Below are 24862 nucleotides of genomic sequence, written 5' to 3'. Positions count from 1 at the left end.
CAGTATATACCTCTATATACATTCACCCCGTATACTCCTATATACAGTATATACCTCTATATACATTCACCCCGTATACTCCTATATACAGTATATACCTCTATATACATTCACCCCGTATACTCCTATATACAGTATATACCTCTATATACATTCCCCCGTATACTACTATATACAGTATATACCTCTATATACATTCACCCCGTATACTCCTATATACAGTATATACCTCTATATACATTCACCCCATATACTCCTATATACAGTATATACCTCTATATACATTCACCCCGTATACTCCTATATACAGTATATACCTCTATATACATTCACCCCGTATACTCCTATATACAGTATATACCTCTATATACATTCACCCCGTATACTACTATATGCAGAATATACCTCTATATACATTCCCCCGTATACTCCTATATACAGTATATACCTCTATATACATTCCCCCGTATACTCCTATATACAGTATATACCTCTATATACATTCCCCCGTATACTCCTATATACAGTATATACCTCTATATACATTCCCCCATATACTCCTATATACAGTATATACCTCTATATACATTCACCCGTATACTCCTATATACAGTATAGACCTCTATATACATTCACCCCGTATACTCCTATATACAGTATATACCTCTATATACATTCACCCCGTATACTCCTATATACAGTATATACCTCTATATACATTCACCCCGTATACTCCTATATACAGTATATACCTCTATATACATTCACCCCGTATACTCCTATATACAGTATAGACCTCTATATCCATTCACCCTGTATACTCCTATATACAGTATATACCTCTATATACATTCACCCTGTATACTCCTATATACAGTATATACCTCTATATACATTCACCCCGTATACTCCTATATACAGTATATACCTCTATATACATTCACCCCGTATACTCCTATATACAGTATATACCTCTATATACATTCACCCCATATACTCCTATATACAGTATATACCTCTATATACATTCACCCCGTATACTCCTATATACAGTATATACCTCTATATACATTCACCCCGTATACTCCTATATACAGTATATACCTCTATATACATTCACCCCGTATACTCCTATATGCAGTATATACCTCTATATACATTCACCCCGTATACTACTATATACAGTATATACCTCTATATCCATTCCCCCGTATACTACTATATACAGTATAGACCTCTATATACATTCACCCCGTATACTCCTATATACAGTATATACCTCTATATCCATTCCCCCGTATACTCCTATATACAGTATATACCTCTATATACATTCCCCCGTATACTCCTATATACAGTATATACCTCTATATACATTCCCCCGTATACTCCTATATACAGTATATACCTCTATATACATTCACCCCGTATACTCCTATATACAGTATATACCTCTATATCCATTCCCCCGTATACTCCTATATACAGTATATACCTCTATATACATTCACCCCGTATACTCCTATATACAGTATATACCTCTATATACATTCACCCCGTATACTCCTATATACAGTATATACCTCTATATACATTCACCCTGTATACTCCTATATACAGTATATACCTCTATATACATTCACCCTGTATACTCCTATATACAGTATATACCTCTATATACATTCCCCCGTATACTCCTATATACAGTATATACCTCTATATACATTCACCCCGTATACTCCTATATACAGTATATACCTCTATATACATTCACCCCGTATACTCCTATATGCAGTATATACCTCTATATACATTCACCCCGTATACTACTATATACAGTATATACCTCTATATACATTCACCCCGTATACTACTATATACAGTATATACCTCTATATACATTCACCCCGTATACTCCTATATACAGTATATACCTCTATATACATTCACCCCGTATACTACTATATGCAGAATGTACCTCTATATACATTCACCCCGTATACTCCTATATACAGTATATACCTCTATATACATTCACCCCGTATACTACTATATACAGTATATACCTCTATATACATTCACCCCGTATACTCCTATATACAGTATATACGTTCACCCCGTATACTCCTATATACAGTATATACCTCTATATACATTCACCCCGTATACTCCTATATACAGTATATACCTCTATATACATTCCCCCGTATACTCCTATATACAGTATATACCTCTATATACATTCCCCCGTATATTCCTATATACAGTATAGACCTCTATATACATTCACCCCGTATACTCCTATATACAGTATATACCTCTATATACATTCCCCCGTATACTCCTATATACAGTATATACCTCTATATACATTCCCCCGTATACTCCCATATACAGTATATACCTCTATATACATTCCCCCGTATACTCCTATATACAGTATATACCTCTATATACATTCCCCCGTATACTCCTATATACAGTATATACCTCTATATACATTCACCCCGTATACTCCTATATACAGTATATACCTCTATATCCATTCCCCCGTATACTCCTATATACAGTATATACCTCTATATACATTCACCCCGTATACTCCTATATACAGTATATACCTCTATATACATTCCCCCGTATACTCCTATATACAGTATAGACCTCTATATACATTCCCCCGTATACTCCTATATACAGTATATACCTCTATATACATTCACCCCGTATACTCCTATATACAGTATATACCTCTATATACATTCCCCCGTATACTCCTATATACAGTATATACCTCTATATACATTCACCCCGTATACTCCTATATACAGTATATACCTCTATATACATTCACCCCGTATACTCCTATATACAGTATATACCTCTATATACATTCCCCCGTATACTCCTATATACAGTATATACCTCTATATACATTCCCCCGTATACTCCTATATACAGTATATACCTCTATATACATTCCCCCGTATACTCCTATATACAGTATATACCTCTATATACATTCCCCCGTATACTCCTATATACAGTATATACCTCTATATACATTCCCCCGTATACTCCTATATACAGTATAGACCTCTATATACATTCCCCCGTATACTCCTATATACAGTATATACCTCTATATACATTCACCCCGTATACTCCTATATACAGTATATACCTCTATATACATTCCCCCGTATACTCCTATATACAGTATATACCTCTATATACATTCACCCCGTATACTCCTATATACAGTATATACCTCTATATACATTCACCCTGTATACTCCTATATACAGTATATACCTCTATATACATTCACCCCGTATACTCCTATATACAGTATATACCTCTATATACGTTCACCCCGTATACTCCTATATACCTCTATATACATTCACCCCGTATACTCCTATATACAGTATATACCTCTATATACATTCCCCCGTATACTCCTATATACAGTATATACCTCTATATACATTCCCCCGTATACTCCTATATACAGTATATACCTCTATATACATTCCCCCGTATACTCCTATATACAGTATATACCTCTATATCCATTCCCCCGTATACTCCTATATACAGTATATACCTCTATATACATTCACCCCGTATACTCCTATATGCAGTATATACCTCTATATCCATTCCCCCGTATACTCCTATATACAGTATATACCTCTATATACATTCACCCCGTATACTCCTATATACAGTATATACCTCTATATACATTCACCCGTATACTCCTATATACAGTATATACCTCTATATACATTCAGCCCGTATACTCCTATATACAGTATATACCTCTATATACATTCACCCTGTATACTCCTATATACAGTATAGACCTCTATATCCATCCCCCCGTATACTCCTATATACAGTATATACGTCCCCCGTATACTCCTATATACAGTATATACATTCCCCCGTATACTCCTATATACAGTATATACCTCTATATACATTCCCCCGTATACTCCTATATACAGTATATACGTCCCCCCGTATACTCCTATATACAGTATATACGTCCCCCGTATACTCCTATATACAGTATAGACCTCTATATCCATCCCCCCGTATACTCCTATATACAGTATATACGTCCCCCGTATACTCCTATATACAGTATATACGTCCCCCCGTATACTCCTATATACAGTATATACGTCCCCCGTATACTCCTATATACAGTATATACGTCCCCCGTATACTCAGAGTACTAGATATGCTATACACCGCTGTCCTGTCATATCATTGCTTTCAGGTTTTCCCGGTCAGAAAGGAGATGATGGAAGCCGCGGGGGAGGGGGCCCCTCAGGGCCAGCAGGACTTCCAGGAACAGATGGTGAGTAATGATCCGTGTCGGACTGGGGTACTGAGGGCCACCAGTGTAACCGATTCTGGGGGCCCACCTTAGGGCTCCTGGACACTAACTTATTTTTTTTCCATGTCTGTACCGTTCACTTCACTTCAATGGGGCCGCAAAAAAAAATCAATAAATGACTCCGTGTCAGTCGGCATGGGCGTTCTGCGCAATGATAGAACATGTCCTATTATTGCCGGCATTACAGACCAGGATAGGACGTTCTGCTCCGCATAATGTGGAACGCACACACCCGGTATCCATGTTTTGTGGATCCGCAATTTGCAGCCGTGTTCATGAGCCCTTTCCGTGATAACAGAGATATTACAGATGAAGTGTGATGGCGGACAGCAGCATGCCCGAACACACACGTATGTGGATATCCTGCCCTGAAGTCAGTCAGAAACAAGACACAGCAGCGCACACCAACCACTCACTGGACACGTGGCACACAAGACACTTATACGTGGCTCACATGTCACATACTGCACATACACCACTGATACATAGAGCACACACCAATCACACATAGGAAACACCCTATTAGGTGTAGCAGGCTTAAAGGGGTTAAAGGGTTTGTCTCCCTTCAGTAAATGGCTTTTATCCTGCAGTTACTAATGTATTGTGATTCTCCATATTGTCTCCTTTCCATCACATTATACACAGCACGTGTCCGTGGTTATTACAACCGTGTAATCCAGCAGCGGTGGCCGTGCTTACATACTATAGGGATAGGCTGAACGTGCGCATAGGCCAACACCTTTACCTATAGTATGTAAGCACGGCCACCGCTGCTGGATTACACGGTGGTAATAACCACGGACACGTGCTGTGTATAATGTGATGGAAAGGAGACAATATGGAGAATCACAATACATTAGTAACTGCAGGATAAAAGCCATTTACTGAAGGGAGACAAACCTTTTAACCCCTTTATGCATAAATGTCTGACATGAAACTTACCAAATCTTACCCTCCTCAGATTGTACATAATCCACATTATAATTATAAGGGTTCTCCGACTATAATGACCTCTCGCCTCTCTACAGGATCGGTGATAAATATCAGATTGCTGGGGTCTGACTGCTGGAACACCCACTGATCACGAACAAAGGGTCCTGAGACATTCAATTACATGACCACCAATCTATATACACAAGGGTCTTAAGACCACGTCCCCTTGATCATGGGGGTCCCAGCAGTCAGACCCCCACCAATCAGACACTTATCACCTGTCGTGTCATAGCTGTTGGACCTTTTCACATTCCCTATCCTTAAAGGTTTTCTTTGGGTGTAAAAAAAAAAAAAAAAAAATTACAAATTTGGCCCAAAATATGTGTCAAACTAAAATAGAAATGTTCTCTAATTGGGGTGCACGAAACAGAGGCATTAGGGTCGCCTGAGGCAGGGTAACTGGTGGGGATCCTGGAGCAGGGGTATTAGGGGGCAACTGGAGAAGAGGCAATATTAGGGGTACATTTAGAGTGGGGGCATTGGAGGGGAGCTGAGGCACTAATGGGGGTGCACCTAAAGCAGAGGCATTGGGTGGACCTAGGGCAGAGTCCCTCCAATGCCACTCTGAACTCTGCAGAGAGCAGCACACATACACAGATCTGAGTCTGCTATAAACAAATCCCCTATTTCCCCCTTACAGTCTCCTACAGCTCACTACTGTCACACACCTGAGGATGGCCAGACATGTTCTCTCCTCCTTCACTGCCAGCAGCTGGGAAGTCTAGAAGATACTGCGGGGCCTCCTGTACGATGTACACCAGTAGGAGGCTGCATAGCTGTGCGATACTGCCACCTTGTGGTTACAATAATTATCTCTCCTGAGAAACAAGAGAAATAATTACTCCTCCGTCTAATCTCCGGGCGCAGGAGACTGGGGGCCCAATGAGTAATCCCTTGCCTCCCTGGTGGTCCAGTCCGAGCCTGGTAATGATCGTAGAATGAGACCCGAACCAGTGATGTGAGTGTCAGTGGTGTACATAGAGAAGTAAGGGCCCCATAGCAAGGATCACACCAGGCCCCCACACCGGACAGAAGGGTTTCTACCTAAACCCTTTTCAGTGACCCTTGGGCCATTTTTCCACTGCTTTATTTGCTAAAAGTTGTTCCTTTACAGGGTAGAGTCCTGACCAAGTTTTCACCACCAGTAGAAGAGGGAATGAACCCAACCAAGACTGGGCCCCCTCTTGCCCTGGTTGCATGGTCTGCCGCAATGGTAGTTACGCCCCTGGGAGCGTACTTTAGAGCGGGGCCTGCAGCTCGGGCCCTGCTGCATGTTCTACACCACCAGGCATGCAGACTTTAATCCCTCTTCTGCCCTAGACACCAGGAATTCAGATACTGACCCCTTCAGAGCTCTAGATCACCAAGAATGCTAATACTGTATTAACCCCCATTTTTTGCTCCCTGCCTTCCCGGAGCCATAACGTTTCAATTTTTCCATTCACATGAGGACTTGTTTTTTTGTAGGACAAGTTGTACTTTCTAATGCCACCATTTAACATGACATAAAATGTGTTGGCAAGTAAAAAAAAATGCAATTCCATCACAGTTTTAAGGGTTTTGTTTTTACAGCGTTCCCTATGAGATAAAACTGACCTGTTCCCTCATTCTCCGGTCAGTACGATTACAGCGATACCACATTTATATAGTTTATGGGTTTTGTTTTTACGGCGTTCCCTATGAGATAAAACTGTCCTGTTCTCTTCGTTCCCCGGGTCAGTACGATTACAGTGATACCACATTTATATAGTTTTATGGGTTTTGTTTTTACAGCGTTCCATATGAGATAAAACTGACCTGTTCTCTTCATTCTCCGGGTCAGTACGATTACAGTGATACCACATTTATATAGTTTTATGGGTTTTATTTTTATGGCGTTCTCTATGAGATAAAACTGACCTGTTCCCTTCATTCTCCGGGTCAGTACGATTACAGTGATACCACATTTATATAGTTTTATGGGTTTTATTTTTATGGCGTTCTCTATGAGATAAAACTGACCTGTTCCCTTCATTCTCCGGGTCAGTACAATTACAGAGATACCACATTTATATAGTTTCATGGGTTTTCTGTTTACAGCGTTCCCTATGAGATAAAACTGACCTGTTCTCTTCATTCTCCCGGTCAGTACGATTACAGTGATACCACATTTATATAGTTTTATGGGTTTTGTTTTTACAGTGTTCCCTATGAGATAAAACTGACCTGTTCTCTTCATTCTCCGGGTCAGTACGATTACAGTGATACCACATTTATATAGTTTTATGGGTTTTGTTTTCACAGCGTTCCATATGAGATAAAACTGACCTGTTCTCTTCATTCTCCGGGTCAGTACGATTACAGTGATACCACATTTATATAGTTTTATGGGTTTTATTTTTATGGCGTTCTCTATGAGATAAAACTGACCTGTTCCCTTCATTCTCCGGGTCAGTACGATTACAGTGATACCACATTTATATAGTTTTATGGGTTTTATTTTTATGGCGTTCCCTATGAGATAAAACTGATCTGTTCTCTTCATTCTCCGGGTCAGTACGATTACAGTGATACCACATTTATATCGTTTTCTGGGTTTTATTTTTACAGCGTTCCCTATGAGATAAAACTGACCTGTTCTCTTCATTCTCTGGGTCAGTACGATTACAGTGATACCACATTTATATAGTTTTATGGGTTTTGTTTTTATGGCGTTCCCTATGAGATAAAACTGATCTGTTCTCTTCATTCTCCGGGTCAGTACGATTACAGTGATATCACATTTATATAGTTTGATGGGTTTTGTTTTTACAGCGTTCCCTTTGAGATAAAACTGACCTGTTCTCTTCATTCTCCGGGTCAGTACGATTACAGTGATACCACATTTATATAGTTTTATGGGTTTTATTTTTACAGCGTTCCCTATGAGAAAAAACTGACCTGTTCTCTTCATTCTCCGGGTCAGTACGATTACAGTAATACCACATTTATATAGTTTTATGGGTTTTGTTTTTATGGTGTTCCCTATGAGATAAAACTGACCTGTTCTCTTCATTCTCTGGGTCAGTACGATTACAGTGATACCACATTTATATAGTTTTATGGGTTTTGTTTTTATGGCGTTCCCTATGAGATAAAACTGACCTGTTCTCTTCATTCTCTGGGTCAGTACGATTACAGTGATACCACATTTATATAGTTTTATGGGTTTTGTTTTTATGGCGTTCCCTATGAGATAAAACTGATCTGTTCTCTTCATTCTCCGGGTCAGTACGATTACAGTGATACCACATTTATATAGTTTTATGGGTTTTATTTTTACAGCGTTCCCTATGAGAAAAAACTGACCTGTTCTCTTCATTCTCCGGGTCAGTACGATTACAGTAATACCACATTTATATAGTTTTATGGGTTTTGTTTTTATGGTGTTCCCTATGAGATAAAACTGACCTGTTCTCTTCATTCTCTGGGTCAGTACGATTACAGTGATACCACATTTATATAGTTTTATGGGTTTTGTTTTTATGGCGTTCCCTATGAGATAAAACTGACCTGTTCTCTTCATTCTCTGGGTCAGTACGATTACAGTGATACCACATTTATATAGTTTTATGGGTTTTGTTTTTATGGCGTTCCCTATGAGATAAAACTGATCTGTTCTCTTCATTCTCCGGGTCAGTACGATTACAGTGATACCACATTTATATAGTTTTATGGGTTTTATTTTTACAGCGTTCCCTATGAGAAAAAACTGACCTGTTCTCTTCATTCTCCGGGTCAGTACGATTACAGTAATACCACATTTATATAGTTTTATGGGTTTTGTTTTTATGGTGTTCCCTATGAGATAAAACTGACCTGTTCTCTTCATTCTCTGGGTCAGTACGATTACAGTGATACCACATTTATATAGTTTTATGGGTTTTGTTTTTATGGCGTTCCCTATGAGATAAAACTGACCTGTTGTCCTCATTCTCCGGGTCAGTACGATTACAGTGATGCCACATTTATATAGTTTTATGGGTTTTGATTTTACAGTGTTCCCTATGAGATAAAACTGACCTGTTCTCTTCATTCTCCGGTCAGTACGATTACAGTGATACCACATTTATATAGTTTTATGGGTTTTGTATTTACAGCGTTCCCTATGAGATAAAACTGACCTGTTCTCTTCATTCTCCGGTCAGTACGATTACAGTGATACCACATTTATATAGTTTTATGGGTTTTGTATTTATGATGTTCCCTATGAGATAAAACTGACCTGTTCTCTTCATTCTCTGGGTCAGTACGATTACAGTGATATCACATTTATATAGTTTTATGGGTTTTGTTTTTATGGCGTTCCCTATGAGATAAAACTGACCTGTTGTCCTCATTCTCCGGGTCAGTACGATTACAGTGATGCCACATTTATATAGTTTTATGGGTTTTGATTTTACAGTGTTCCCTATGAGATAAAACTGACCTGTTCTCTTCATTCTCCGGTCAGTACGATTACAGTGATACCCCATTTATATAGTTTTATGGGTTTTGTATTTACAGCGTTCCCTATGAGATAAAACTGACCTGTTCTCTTCATTCTCCGGTCAGTACGATTACAGTGATACCACATTTATATAGTTTTATGGGTTTTGTATTTATGATGTTCCCTATGAGATAAAACTGACCTGTTCTCTTCATTCTCCGGTCAGTACGATTACAGTGATACCACATTTATATAGTTTTATGGGTTTTGTTTTTATGGCGTTCCCTATGAGATAAAACTGATCTGTTCTCTTCATTCTCCGGGTCAGTACGATTACAGTGATACCACATTTATATAGTTTTATGGGTTTTGTTTTTACGGTGTTCCCTATGAGATAAAACTGTCCTGTTCTCTTCATCCTGAGGGCAGTACCATTACAGCAATCATACATATGATACAACATACTGTATGTCTAGTTTTTCATGCGTTTTAATAATGGAAAAAAATTTAAACTTTTGAAAATTATTTTTTCTTTTCATCGCTATATTCTGACTGCCATAACTTTTTTATAGTTATGTCTACAGAGACGTGACAATCTGTCGTTTTTTGGGTTGTGTATGACTTTGATCACTTTTTATACAGTTTTTTAGGGAGGTAAAGGGATGAAAAAAACAGCGAATCAGACATTTTTTTTGGTTACGCCATTCACCATATGGGATATTTTTTTAAAATATTTTAATAGTATAGGCATTTTTGCACATGGTGAGGCCCATGATGTTCTTTTTTATTGTTTAAATATTCAGATTTTGGGGAAAAGGGAGTGATTTTAATTTTTATATATTTTTTTTTACTTTTTTTTTTTACTTAAAAAAAAAAACTAACTTTTTGTTAGGGTCCATTCATATGTCCGCAGAATTCATTCTCTATGGGGCAGGAATGGATGCGGACAGCACACAGTGTGCAGTTCGCATCTGCATTTCCGGAGCGCGCCCCCGATCTTCCGGTCCGCGGCTCCGGAAAAAAATAGAACATGTCCTATTCTTGTCCGCAATTTGACCACACCATCTGAGCGGTTAAATGTCCGCTTTCGGCATTACCTCTGGTCGCAGAAATTAGCTGTGTGTTACACAGCAAGCAACCGCTAGCTATGACACTCGCTGCGAAGAGGGCGCCATCTTGAAAGACTCTACATCCGCCGTACATGTACGGCGGATATTATGAAGGGGTTAATTGCTTCTGGGACAACCATTGTAAGTTGAGACTTTTGTAACTGGAGTCCATAACTATGGAAAACTATGAATTGGTTCAAACTCCCAAAATGTCATCCAAGATAAGAGAAAATGAAGATTTAGTTACTATAAGCAGATAATGAGGAGAAATAATAATAATCTTTCTTTATATAGTGCCACCATATAATGCAGCGCTGTACAGAGCGGGCATGTACTAATGAGGCTCACCCTGAAACACGAGGAGTGAGGGCCCTGCTCGCAAGAGTTTACAGCCTATGAGAAATAAAGCCAGTCCTTCCATCTAACAGTCAGGAGTAGAAGCTGTACATTACAGTCTATGAGGAGGACTGGGGCTTCTTCAGGAACCTGTACAGCACACATGTACCAGACTGGAGATGTCCTCTCCTGAAATTGCAGTAACAGCTCATTCTGGGGCAGACAGATAAAGCTAGTCTTTCCATCTAACTGTCAGGAGTAGAACCTGTACATCACTGTCTATGAGAAGGACTGGGTTCTTCAGGATCCTGTACAGCACACATGTACCAGACTTGAGATGTCCTCTCCTGATATCTGCAGTAGCAGCTTATTCTGGGGCAGACAGATAAAGCTAGTCTTTCCATCTAACAGTCAGGAGTAGAAGCTGTACATCACTGTCTATGAGAAGGACTGGAGCATCTTCAGAATCCTGTATAGCACACATGTACCAGACTGGAGATGTCCTCTCCGGACATCCACAAGAGCAGCCCATTCTGGGGCAGACATATGATGCCAGTCCTTCCATCTAACAGTAAGATTAGAAGCTGTACATTTCTGTCTATGAAGAGGTCCGGAGCTCCTACAGTATGTACAGCACACATGTACCAGACTGGAGATGTCCTCTCCTGAAATTTGCAAGACAAGCTCTTCCTGGTACAGACATATGATGCCAGTCCTTCCATCTAACAGTCAGGAGTAGAAACTGTATATCACAGTCTATGAGGAGGACTAGAGCATCTTTAGAATCTTGTACAGCACACATGTACCAGACTGGAGATGTCCTCTCCTGACATCCACAAGAGCAGCTCATTCTGGGGCAGACAGATAAAGCCATTCCTTCCACCAACTGTAACAGTCAGGAGTAGAAGCTGTACAGCACTGTCTATGAGGAGAACCAGAGCTTCTTTAGGATCCTGTACAGTACATGTGTACCAGACTGGAGATGTCCTCTCCTGACATCCACAGGAACAGCTCATCCTGGGGGCATACATATGATGCCAGTCCTTCCAGCTAACAGTCAGGAGTACAAGCTGTACATCACTGTCTATGTGGGGGACTGGAGCTTCATCAGGACCCTGTACAGCACACATGTACCAGACTGGAGATGTGCTCACCTGACATCCACAGGAGCCACTCATCCTGGGGCAGACAAAGCCATCCTTCCATATAACAGTCGGGAGTAGAAGCTGTATATCATTGCCTATGAGGAAAAGCAGAGCTTCTTCAGGATCTGGAAGTACCAGATTGGAGATTTTCTCTCCTGACATCTGCAGAAGCAGCTCAGTCTGGATCTGACATATGATGCCAGTCCTTCCATCTAACAGTCAGATTAGAAGCTGTACATCGCTGTCTATGAGGAGGACCGGAGCTCCTACAGGATGTACAGCACACAAGTACCAGATTGGAGATGTCCTCTCCTTAAATTCGCAGGAGAAGCTCTTCCTGGTACAGACATATGATGCCAGTACTTCCATCAACTGTAACAGTCAGGAGTAGAAGCTGTATATCACTGTCTATGAGGAGGACTGGAGCTTCTTCAGGATTCTGTACAGCACACATGTACCAGACTGGAGATGTCTTCTCCTGACATCCACAGGAGCAGCTCACCCTGGGGCAGACAGATGATGCCAGTCCTTCCACCAACTGTAACAGTCAGGAGTAGAAGCTTTATATCACAGTCTATGAGGAGGACTGGAGCTTCTTCAGGATCCTGTACAGCACACATGTACAAGACTGGAGATGTCCTCACCTGACATCCGCAGGAGCAGCTCATTCTGGGGCAGACAGATAAAGACATTCCTTCCATATAAGTCAGGAGTAGAAGCTGTACATCATTGTCTATGAGAAGGACGGGAGCTCTTCAGGATCCTGTACAGTACACGTGTACCAGGCTAGAGATGTCCTCTCCTGAGATGCTCTGGATGTGGCTGGAGAATAATACAGAATGTAACAGCAGGAGTGTGGCTGCAGCTCTGGATGTGGCTGGGTATAATACAGAATGTTACAGGAGGATTGTGGCTGCAGCTCTGGATGTGGCTGGGTATAATACAGAATGTGAAAATTGAAATGAAAGAGATCCGCTCACCTCTATTCTCTCAGGATAAGTGCTCCAAACCAAAAGTTGAGTCACCCCTCAAAATTCAGAGATCAATGGTAAAAAAGGTATGGGATGGTCACTCGTATATGGAATTATAGGACACTTTTATTGGACATTTAAGTTAAAAATATATACAATATATGCAATTTTTTATTGTATATATTTTTAACTTAAATGTCCAATAAAAGTGTCCTATAATTCCATATACGAGTGACCATCCCATAATACAGAATGTAACAGGAGGAGCGTGGCTGCAGCTCTGGATGTGGCAGGAGTATAATACAGAATGTTACAGGAGGACTGTGGCTGCAGCTCTGGATGTGGCTGGGTATAATACAGAATGTAACAGCAGAAGTGTGGCTGCAGGTCTGGATGTGAATTGAGTATAATACATAATGTTACAGCAGGATTGTGGCTGCAGCTCTGGATTTGGCTGGAGTATAACAGAATATAACAGCAGTAGTGTGGCTGCAGCTCTGGATGTGGATGGAGTATAATGCAGAATGTAACAGCAGGAGTGTGGCTGCAGCTCTGGATGTGGCTGGAGTATAATACAGAATGTAACAGCAGGAGTGTGGCTGCAGCTCTGGATTTGGATGGAGTATAATACATAAGGTTACGGCAGGACTGTTGCTGCAGCTCTGGATGTGTCAGGAGTATAATACATAATGTTACAGGAGGATTGTGGCTGCAGCTCTGGATGTGGCTGGGTATAATACAGAATGTAACAGCAGGAGTGTGGCTGCAGGTCTGGATGTGAATTGAGTATAATACATCATGTTACAGCAGGATTGTGGCTGCAGCTCTAGATGTGGCTGGAGTATAACAGAATGTAACAGCAGGAGTGTGGCTGCAGGTCTGGATGTGGATGGAGTATAATACATAATGTAACAGCAGGAGTGTGGCTGCAGCTCTGGATGTGGATGGAGTATAATACATAATGTAACAGCAGGATTGTGCTTGCAGCTCTGGATGTGGGTGGAGTATAATGTTGTCTATTCTGCAGGTGCGAAAGGCGAACCTGGAAGGCCGGGACAAGACGGACAAAAAGGTGAAATCTCATGGGTTACTGTCTGTAATTACTATCAGTGTTAGTAAGTGGTCCTGAAGAAGCAGTCCTCACAGGTAGGTATGTACAGGTATGTGTATGTGTGCCCCAGCCACCGGCACATGTTATGGGGGTTACATTATCTCTCATGTAGGTATGTACAGGTATGTGTATGTGTGCCCCAGTCACCGGCACATGTTATGGGGGTTACATTATCTCTCATGTAGGTATGTACAGGTATGTGTATGTGTGCCCCAGTCACTGGCACATGTTATGGGGGTTACATTATCTCTGTGGAGGTATATACAGGTATGTATATGTGTGCCCCAGTCACCGGCACATGTTATGGGGGTTACATTATCTCTCATGTAGGTATGTACAGGTATGTCTATGTGTGCCCCAGTCACCGTCACATGTTATGGGGGTTACATTATCTCTGTGGAGGTATGTACAGGTATGTGTATGTGTGCCCCAGTCACCGGCACATATTATGGGGGTTACATTATCTCTGTGGAGGTATGTACAGGTATGTATATGTGTGCCCCAGTCACCGGCACATGTTATGGGGGTTACATTATCTCTTATGTAGATATGTACAGGTATGTGTATGTGTGCCCCAGTCACCAGCACATGTTATGGGGGTTACATTATCTCTCATATAGGTATGTACAGGTATGTGTATGTCTGTCCCAGTCACCGGCACATGTTATGGGGGTTACATTATCTCTCATGTAGGTATGTATCAGATGAACACACCCTCCTAGTTTGGACTTTCCAATCATTGTTGGATGGGTGTGAGCATTGATAAGGAGCGTGACGTCATAATACTACCCAGAATAACACTATGAACTCTTTACTGTAAGAGCAGTTAGACTATGGACTTTTTACTGTAAGAGAAGTGAAACTGACTCTTTACTGTAAGACCAATGAGACTATGGACTCTTTACTGTAAGAGCAGAGAGACTATGGACTCTTTACTGTAAGAGCAGTGAGACTGTGGACTCTTTACTGTAAGAGCAGTGAGACTATGGACTCTATACTGTAAGAGCAGTGAGACTATGGACTCTTTACTGTAAGAGCAGTGAGACTATGGACTCTTTACTGTAAGAGCAGTGAGACTATGGACTCTTTACTGTAAGAGCAGTGAGACTATGGACTCTATACTGTAAGAGCAGTGAGACTATGGACTCTTTACTGTAAGAGCAGTAAGACTTTGGCCTTTTTCACAAAGGCGTCGCGTGTGAGGGTCGGATAGGATGCGGGTGCCTCGCAGGAAAAATTTTCCGCGTGAGTGCAAAGCGTTTTAATGCGTTTTGCATGCGTGTGAGAAATATCGACATGTTTGGTACCCAGACCCGAACCTCTTCACAGAAGTTCAGGTTTGGGATCGGTGTTCTGTAGATTTTATTATTTTCCCTTATAACATGGTTATAAGGGAAAATAATATCATTGTTAGTACAGAATGCATAGTAAAATAGGGATGGAGGGGTAAAAATAAATAAAAATAAATGTATCCCACCTCATCCACTTGTTTGCGCAGCCCGGCTTCTCTTCTGTCTTCTTCTTTGATGACCTGGGAGGAAAAGTACCTTTGGTGACGTCACTGCGCTCATCACATGGTCCATCACCATGGCGATGGATCATGTGATGGACCATGTGATGAGCACAGTGACGTCACCAAAAGTCCTTTTCCTCCCAGGTCATCAAAGAAGAAGAAAGAGGAGAAGCCAGGCTGCGCGAAAAAGTGGATGAGGCAAGTTTAATTAAACATTTTTATTTTTTAACCCCTCCATCCCTATTGTACTAAGCTTTCTGTATTAAGAATGCTATTATTTTCCCTTATAACCAAGTTATAAGGGAAAATAATAAAGATCGGGTCCCCATCCCGATCGTCACCTAGCAACCATGCGGGAAAATCGTGCCTCATCCGCACTTGCATAATATAGAGCATGCTGTGATTTCACACAACGCGCAAGTGATGCGTGAAAATCACCGCTCATCAGCACAGCCCCATAGAAATGAATGTCCGTGTGAAAGAGGCCTTTGGACTCTGTCTGTAACAGCAGTGAACTCACCAAAACTGTTTTTCACTTTGGATTTGTAGTTCTCCAGACCACATAGGCTTTAGATGGATGCTGTTGGGGGAGGGGAAACCCAGGGTCGGTGGATGATCTGGTGCACGGTGTTGGACTACTTGCTCGCCCTCTTACCCTCTTGTATATGTTACCGTGCTGCTGAAGCGTTCAGTGTAGCCGGGATTCACTAATTTCACTTTACTCTAAAAGGGTCCATATTGGACTGCAGTGTGGATTGGTCTATAAAACCTGTGGAACTACACACCCCAGAATGCCCAGCTGAAGCCTATGTGGTGATGAAGAGCTGCCACACAAGATGCATGCCTTCGCCATGGGTTACGTGTTACGTGTCAGGGTGATTCCTGAGAATGATCTCTGCCTTTTACATATTTGGACACATCACACTTGTCCCTTTACTGCCGACACAGAGGATGTGTGGTAACATCTCTCCTGTTACAGGTGCAGCAGGATTTCCAGGAATTCCAGGAAGCCCCGGAATGCAAGGTGCAACTGGACAAAAAGGAAGCAAAGGGGATGCTGGTGTGGCTGGAGCTCCAGGTAAGGAGTGATCAGAAATGGGAAGGAGTGATCAGAGACGAGAAGGAGTGATCAGAGACGAGAAGGAGTGATCAGAGACGAGAAGGAGTGATCAGAGACGAGAAGGAGTGATCAGAGACGAGAAGGAGTGATCAGAGACGAGAAGGAGTGATCAGAGACGAGAAGGAGTGATCAGAGACAAGAAGGAGTGATCAGTGATTGGAAGGAATGATCAGTGATTGGAAGGAGTGATCAGTGATTGGAGGGAGTGATCAGTGATCGGAAGGAGTGATCAGTGATTGGAGGGAGTGATCAGAGACGAGAAGGAGTGATCAGTGATTGGAGGGAGTGATCAGTGATTGGAGGGAGTGATCAGTGATTGGAGGGAATGATCAGAGACGAGAAGGAGTGATCAGTGATTGGAGGGAGTGATCAGTGATTGGAGGAAATGATCAGTGATTGGAAGGAATGATCAGTGATTGGAGGGAGTGATCAGTGATTGGAAGGAGTGATCAGTGATTGGAGGGAGTGATCAGTGATTGGAGGGAGTGATCAGTGATTGGAAGGAGTGATCAGTGATTGGAAGGAGTGATCAGTGATTGGAAGGAGTGATCAGAGACGAGAAGGAGTGATCAGAGACGAGAAGGAGTGATCAGAGACGAGAAGGAGTGATCAGTGATTGGAAGGAGTGATCAGTGATTGGAAGGAGTGATCAGTGATTGGAAGGAGTGATCAGTGATTGGAGGGAGTGATCAGTGATCGGAAGGTGTGATCAATGATTGGAGGGAATGATCAGAGACGAGAAGGAGGGATCAGTGATTGGAGGGAATGATCAGAGACAAGAAGGAGTGATCAGAGATTGGAGGGAATGATCAGTGATTGGAAGGAGTGATCAGAGATTGGAGGGAATGATCAGTGATCGGAAGGAGTGATCAGTGATTGGAGGGAATGATCAGTGATTGGAGGGAGTGATCAGAGACGAGAAGGAGTGATCAGTGATTGGAGGGAGTGATCAGTGATTGGAGGGAATGATCAGTGATTGGAGGGAATGATCAGTGATTGGAAGGAGTGATCAGAGACTAGAAGGAGTGATCAGAGACGAGAAGGAGTGATCAGAGACGAGAAGGAGTGATCAGAGACGAAAAGGAGTGATCAGTGATTGGAAAGAGTGATCAGTGATTGGAAGGAGTGATCAGAGACTAGAAGGAGTGATCAGTGATTGGAGGGAATGATCAGTGATCGGAAGGTGTGATCAATGATTGGAGGGAATGATCAGAGACGAGAAGGAGTGATCAGTGATTGGAGGGAATGATCAGAGACAAGAAGGAGTGATCAGAGATTGGAGGGAATGATCAGTGATTGGAAGGAGTGATCAGAGATTGGAGGGAATGATCAGTGATCGGAAGGAGTGATCAGTGATTGGAGGGAATGATCAGTGATTGGAGGGAGTGATCAGAGACGAGAAGAAGTGATCAGTGATTGGAGGGAATGATCAGAGACGAGAAGGAGTGATCAGTGATTGGAGGGAATGATCAGTGATTGGAAGGAGTGATCAGTGATTGGAGGGAATGATCAGTGATTGGAGGGAATGATCAGTGATTGGAAGGAGTGATCAGAGACTAGAAGGAGTGATCAGTGATTGGAGGGAATGATCAGTGATTGGAAGGAGTGATCAGTGATTGGAGGGAATGATCAGAGACGAGAAGGAGTGATCAGTGATTGGAGGGAATGATCAGTGATTGGAAGGAGTGATCAGTGATTGGAGGGAATGATCAGAGACTAGAAGGAGTGATCAGTGATTGGAGGGAATGATCAGTGATTGGAAGGAATGATCAGTGATCGGAAGGAGTGATCAGAGACGAGAAGGAGTGATCAGTGATTGGAGGGAGTGATCAGTGATTGGAGGGAGTGATCAGTGATTGGAGGGAATGATCAGTAATGGAAGGGAATGATCAGTTATGGAAGGGAATGATCAGTTATGGAAGGGAATGATCAGTGATTGGAGGGAATGAACAGAGACGAGAAGGAGTGATCAGTGATTGGAGGGAGTGATCAGTGATTGGAGGGAATGATCAGTAATGGAAGGGAGTGATCAGTGATTGGAGGGAATGAACAGAGACGAGAAGGAGTGATCAGTGATTGGAGGGAGTGATCAGTGATTGGAAGGAGTGATCAGTGATCGGAAGGAGTGATCAGAGACGAGAAGGAGTGATCAGTGATTGGAGGGAGTGATCAGTGATTGGAGGGAATGATCGGTGATTGGAAGGAGTGATCAGTGATTGGAGGGAATGATCAGTGATTGGAAGGAATGATCAGAGACAAGAAGGAGTGATCAGTGATTGGAGGGAATGATCAGAGAGGAGAAGGAGTGATCAGTGATTGGAGGGAGTGATCAGTGATTGGAAGGAGTGATCAGTGATTGGAGGGAATGATCAGTGATTGGAGGGAATGATCAGTGATTGGAAGGAGTGATCAGTGATCGGAAGGAGTGATCAGTGATTGGAGGGAATGATCAGTTATGGAAGGGAATGATCGGTGATTGGAAGGAGTGATCAGTGATTGGAGGGAGTGATCCGTGATTGGAGGGAATGATCAGAGAGGAGAAGGAGTGATCAGTGATTGGAGGGAGTGATCAGTGATTGGAAGGAGTGATCAGTGATTGGAGGGAATGATCAGTGATTGGAGGGAATGATCAGTGATTGGAAGGAGTGATCAGTGATCGGAAGGAGTGATCAGTGATTGGAAGGAGTGATCAGTGATTGGAAGGAGTGATCAGTGATTGGAGGGAATGATCAGTTATGGAAGGGAATGATCAGTGATTGGAAGGAGTGATCAGTGATCGGAAGGAGTGATCAGTGATTGGAAGGAGTGATCAGTGATTGGAGGGAATGATCAGTGATTGGAGGGAATGATCAGTGATTGGAAGGAGTGATCAGTGATTGGAGGGAGTGATCAGTGATTGGAGGGAATGATCAGTAATGGAAGGGAATGATCAGTTATGGAAGGGAATGATCAGTGATTGGAAGGAATGATCAGTGATTGGAGGGAATGATCAGTGATTGGAGGGAATGATCAGTGATTGGAGGGAGTGATCAGTGATTGGAGGGAATGATCAGTGATTGGAAGGAGTGATCAGTGATTGGAGGGAGTGATCAGAGACGAGAAGGAGTGATCAGTGATTGGAGGGAATGATCAGTAATGGAAGGGAATGATCAGTGATTGGAGGGAATGATCAGTGATTGGAAGGAGTGATCAGTGATTGGAAGGAGTGATCAGTGATTGGAGGGAATGATCAGAGACGAGAAGGAGTGATCAGTGATTGGAAGGAGTGATCAGTAATGGAAGGGAATGATCAGTGATTGGAAGGAGTGATCAGTTATTGGAGGGAATGATCAGTGATTGGAAGGAGTGATCAGTGATTGGAGGGAGTGATCAGTGATTGGAGGAAATGATCAGAGACGAGAAGGAGTGATCAGTGATTGGAGGGAGTGATCAGTGATTGGAGGGAATGATCAGTGATCGGAAGGAGTGATCAGTGATTGGAGGGAGTGATCAGAGACGAGAAGGAGTGATCAGTGATTAGAAGGAGTGATCAGAGACGAAAAGGAGTGATCAGAGACGAGAAGGAGTGATCAGTGATTGGAAGGAATGATCAGTGATTGGAAGGAGTAATCAGTGATTGGAGGGAATGATCAGTGATTGGAGGGAGTGATCAGGGATTGGAGGGAGTGATCAGTGATTGGAGGGAGTGATCAGTGATTGGAGGGAGTGATCAGTGATTGGAGGGAGTGATCAGTGATTGGAAGGAGTGATCAGTGATTGGAAGGAGTGATCAGTAATGGAAGGGAATGATCAGTAATGGAAGGAAATGATCAGTGATTGGAGGGAATGATCAGTGATTGGAAGGAGTGATCAGTGATTGGAGGGAATGATCAGTGATTGGAGGGAATGATCAGTGATTGGAGGGAATGATCGGTGACAGGAGGAAATGATCAGTGATTGGAGGGAATGATCAGTGATATGAGGGAATGATCAGTGATTGGAGGGAATGATCAGTGATTGGAGGGAGTGATCAGTGATTGGAGGGAATGATCAGTGATTGGAGGGAATGATCAGTGATTGGAGGGAATGATCAGTGATTGGAGGGAATGATCGGTGACAGGAGGGAGTGATCAGTGATTGGAGGGAATGATCAGTGATTGGAAGGAGTGATCAGAGACGAGAAGGAGTGATCAGTGATTGGAGGGAGTGATCAGTGATTGGAGGGAATGATCGGTGATTGGAAGGAGTGATCAGAGACGAGAAGGAGTGATCAGTGATTGGAGGGAGTGATCAGTGATTGGAGGGAATGATCAGAGACAAGAAGGAGTGATCAGTGATTGGAGGGAATGATCAGAGAGGAGAAGAAGTGATCAGTGATTGGAGGGAATGATCAGAGACGAGAAGGAGTGATCAGTGATTGGAGGGAATGATCAGTAATGGAAGGGAATGATCAGTTATGGAAGGGAATGAACAGTGATTGGAAGGAGTGATCAGTGATTGGAAGGAGTGATCAGTGATTGGAAGGAGTGATCAGTGATTGGAGGGAATGATCAGAGACGAGAAGGAGTGATCAGTGATTGGAAGGAGTGATCAGTAATGGAAGGGAATGATCAGTGATTGGAAGGAGTGATCAGTTATTGGAGGGAATGATCAGTGATTGGAAGGGAATGATCAGTTATGGAAGGGAATGAACAGTGATTGGAAGGAGTGATCAGTGATTGGAAGGAGTGATCAGTGATTGGAAGGAGTGATCAGTGATTGGAGGGAATGATCAGAGACGAGAAGGAGTGATCAGTGATTGGAAGGAGTGATCAGTGATTGGAAGGAGTGATCAGTGATTGGAAGGAGTGATCAGTGATTGGAGGGAATGATCAGTAATGGAAGGGAATGATCAGTTATGGAAGGGAATGAACAGTGATTGGAAGGAGTGATCAGTGATTGGAAGGAGTGATCAGTGATTGGAAGGAGTGATCAGTGATTGGAGGGAATGATCAGAGACGAGAAGGAGTGATCAGTGATTGGAAGGAGTGATCAGTAATGGAAGGGAATGATCAGTGATTGGAAGGAGTGATCAGTTATTGGAGGGAATGATCAGTGATTGGAAGGAGTGATCAGTGATTGGAGGGAGTGATCAGTGATTGGAGGGAATGATCAGTGATTGGAGGGAATGATCAGTGATTGGAAGGAGTGATCAGTGATTGGAGGGAGTGATCAGTGATTGGAGGGAATGATCAGAGACGAGAAGGAGTGATCAGTGATTGGAGGGAATGATCAGTGATCGGAAGGAGTGATCAGTGATTGGAGGGAGTGATCAGAGACGAGAAGGAGTGATCAGTGATTAGAAGGAGTGATCAGAGACGAAAAGGAGTGATCAGAGACGAGAAGGAGTGATCAGTGATTGGAAGGAGTGATCATAGAGGAGAAGGAGTGATCAGTGATTGGAGGGAATGATCAGAGACGAGAAGGAATGATCAGTGATTGGAAGGAATGATCAGTGATTGGAAGGAATGATCAGTGATTGGAGGGAATGATCAGTGATTGGAGGGAGTGATCAGTGATTGGAGGGAGTGATCAGTGATTGGAGGGAGTGATCAGTGATTGGAGGGAGTGATCAGTGATTGGAGGGAGTGATCAGTGATTGGAGGGAATGATCAGTGATTGGAGGGAATGATCAGTGATTGGAGGGAATGATCGGTGACAGGAGGGAATGATCAGTGATTGGAGGGAATGATCAGTGATTGGAGGGAATGATCAGTGATATGAGGGAATGATCAGTGATTGGAGGGAGTGATCAGTGATTGGAGGGAATGATCAGTGATTGGAGGGAATGATCGGTGACAGGAGGGAGTGATCAGTGATTGGAGGGAGTGATCAGTGATTGGAGGGAATGATCAGTAATTGGAGGGAATGATCAGTGATTGGAAGGAGTGATCAGAGACGAGAAGGAGTGATCAGTGATTGGAGGGAGTGATCAGTGATTGGAGGGAGTGATCAGTGATTGGAGGGAATGATCGGTGATTGGAAGGAGTGATCAGAGACGAGAAGGAGTGATCAGTGATTGGAGGGAGTGATCAGTGATTGGAGGGAATGATCAGAGACGAGAAGGAGTGATTAGTGATTGGAGGGAGTGATCAGTGATTGGAGGGAGTGATCAGTGATTGGAGGGAATGATCAGTGATTGGAGGGAATGATCAGTGATTGGAGGGAATGATCAGTGATATGAGGGAATGATCAGTGATTGGAAGGAGGAGTGATCAGAGACAAGAAGTAGTGATCAGTGATTGGAAGGAATGATCAGTGATTGGAAGGAGTGATCAGTAATTGGAGGGAATGATCAGTGATTGGAAGGAGTGATCAGAGACGAGAAGGAGTGATCAGTGATTGGAGGGAATGATCAGTGATTGGAGGGAGTGATCAGTGATTGGAGGTAGTGATCAGTGATTGGAGGGAGTGATCAGTGATTGGAAGGAGTGATCAGTGATTGGAAGGAATGATCAGTAATGGAAGGGAATGATCAGTAATGGAAGGAAATGATCAGTGATTGGAGGGAATGATCAGTGATTGGAGGGAATGATCAGTGATTGGAGGGAATGATCGGTGACAGGAGGGAATGATCGGTGACAGGAGGGAATGATCAGTGATTGGAGGGAATGATCAGAGACAAGAAGGAGTGATCAGTGATTGGAGGGAGTGATCAGTGATTGGAAGGAGTGATCAGTGATTGGGGGGAATGATCAGAGACGAGAAGGAGTGATTAGTGATTGGAGGGAGTGATCAGTGATTGGAGGGAGTGATCAGTGATTGGAGGGAGTGATCAGTGATTGGAGGGAGTGATCAGTGATTGGAAGGAGTGATCAGTGATTAGAGGGAGTGATCAGTGATTGGAGGAAATGATCAGAGACGAGAAGGAGTGATCAGTGATTGGAGGGAATGATCAGAGACGAGAAGGCGTGATCAGTGATTGGAGGGAGTGATCAGTGATTGGAGGGAGTGATCAGTGATTGGAGGGAGTGATCAGAGACAAGAAGGAGTGATCAGTGATTGGAGGGAGTGATCAGTGATTGGAGGGAGTGATCAGTGATTGGAGGGAATGATCAGTGATTGGAGGGAATGATCAGAGACAAGAAGGAGTGATCAGTGATTGGAGGGAATGATCAGAGACGAGAAGGAGTGATCAGTGATTGGAGGGAGTGATCAGTGATTGGAGGGAGTGATCAGTGATTGGAGGGAATGATCAGAGACAAGAAGGAGTGATCAGTGATTGGAGGGAATGATCAGAGACAAGAAGGAGTGATCAATGATTGGAGGGAATGATCAGAGACAAGAAGGAACGATCAGTGATTGGAGGGAATGATCAGAGACAAGAAGGAGTGATCAGTGATTGGAGGGAGTGATCAGTGATTGGAGGGAATGATCAGAGACAAGAAGGAGTGATCAGTGATTGGAGGGAATGATCAGAGACAAGAAGGAGTGATCAGTGATTGGAGGGAATGATCAGTGATCGGAAGGAGTGATCAGAGACGAGAAGGAGTGATCAGTGATTGGAGGGAATGATCAGTGATCGGAAGGAGTGATCAGAGACGAGAAGGAGTGATCAGTGATTGGAGGGAATGATCAGTGATTGGGGGAAATGATCAGAGACGAGAAGGAGTGATCAGTGATTGGAGGGAGTGATCAGTGATTGGAGGGAATGATCAGTGATTGGGGGGAGTGATCAGAGACGA

General features: G+C 42.7%; 1 protein-coding gene across 1 annotated transcript in view; it reads left to right on the top strand.

Moving 5' to 3' along the window:
- LOC121008843 (macrophage receptor MARCO-like) overlaps positions 1-24862 on the top strand; it is a 123874-nt gene that overhangs the window by 82520 nt on the left and 16492 nt on the right. The window contains exons 8-10 of the mRNA XM_040441544.1: positions 4295-4375; positions 14443-14487; positions 17019-17117. Of these exons, the coding sequence (XP_040297478.1) occupies positions 4295-4375; positions 14443-14487; positions 17019-17117 (225 nt within the window). The remainder of the gene's footprint in view (positions 1-4294; positions 4376-14442; positions 14488-17018; positions 17118-24862) is intronic.

The sequence above is a fragment of the Bufo bufo genome, chromosome 7, assembly GCF_905171765.1.
Source record: "Bufo bufo chromosome 7, aBufBuf1.1, whole genome shotgun sequence".
In the NCBI taxonomy this organism is placed as follows: domain Eukaryota; kingdom Metazoa; phylum Chordata; class Amphibia; order Anura; family Bufonidae; genus Bufo; species Bufo bufo.
Note: the sequence above shows the minus strand (reverse complement) of the source record. Positions and strands in the feature narration are given on the sequence as shown.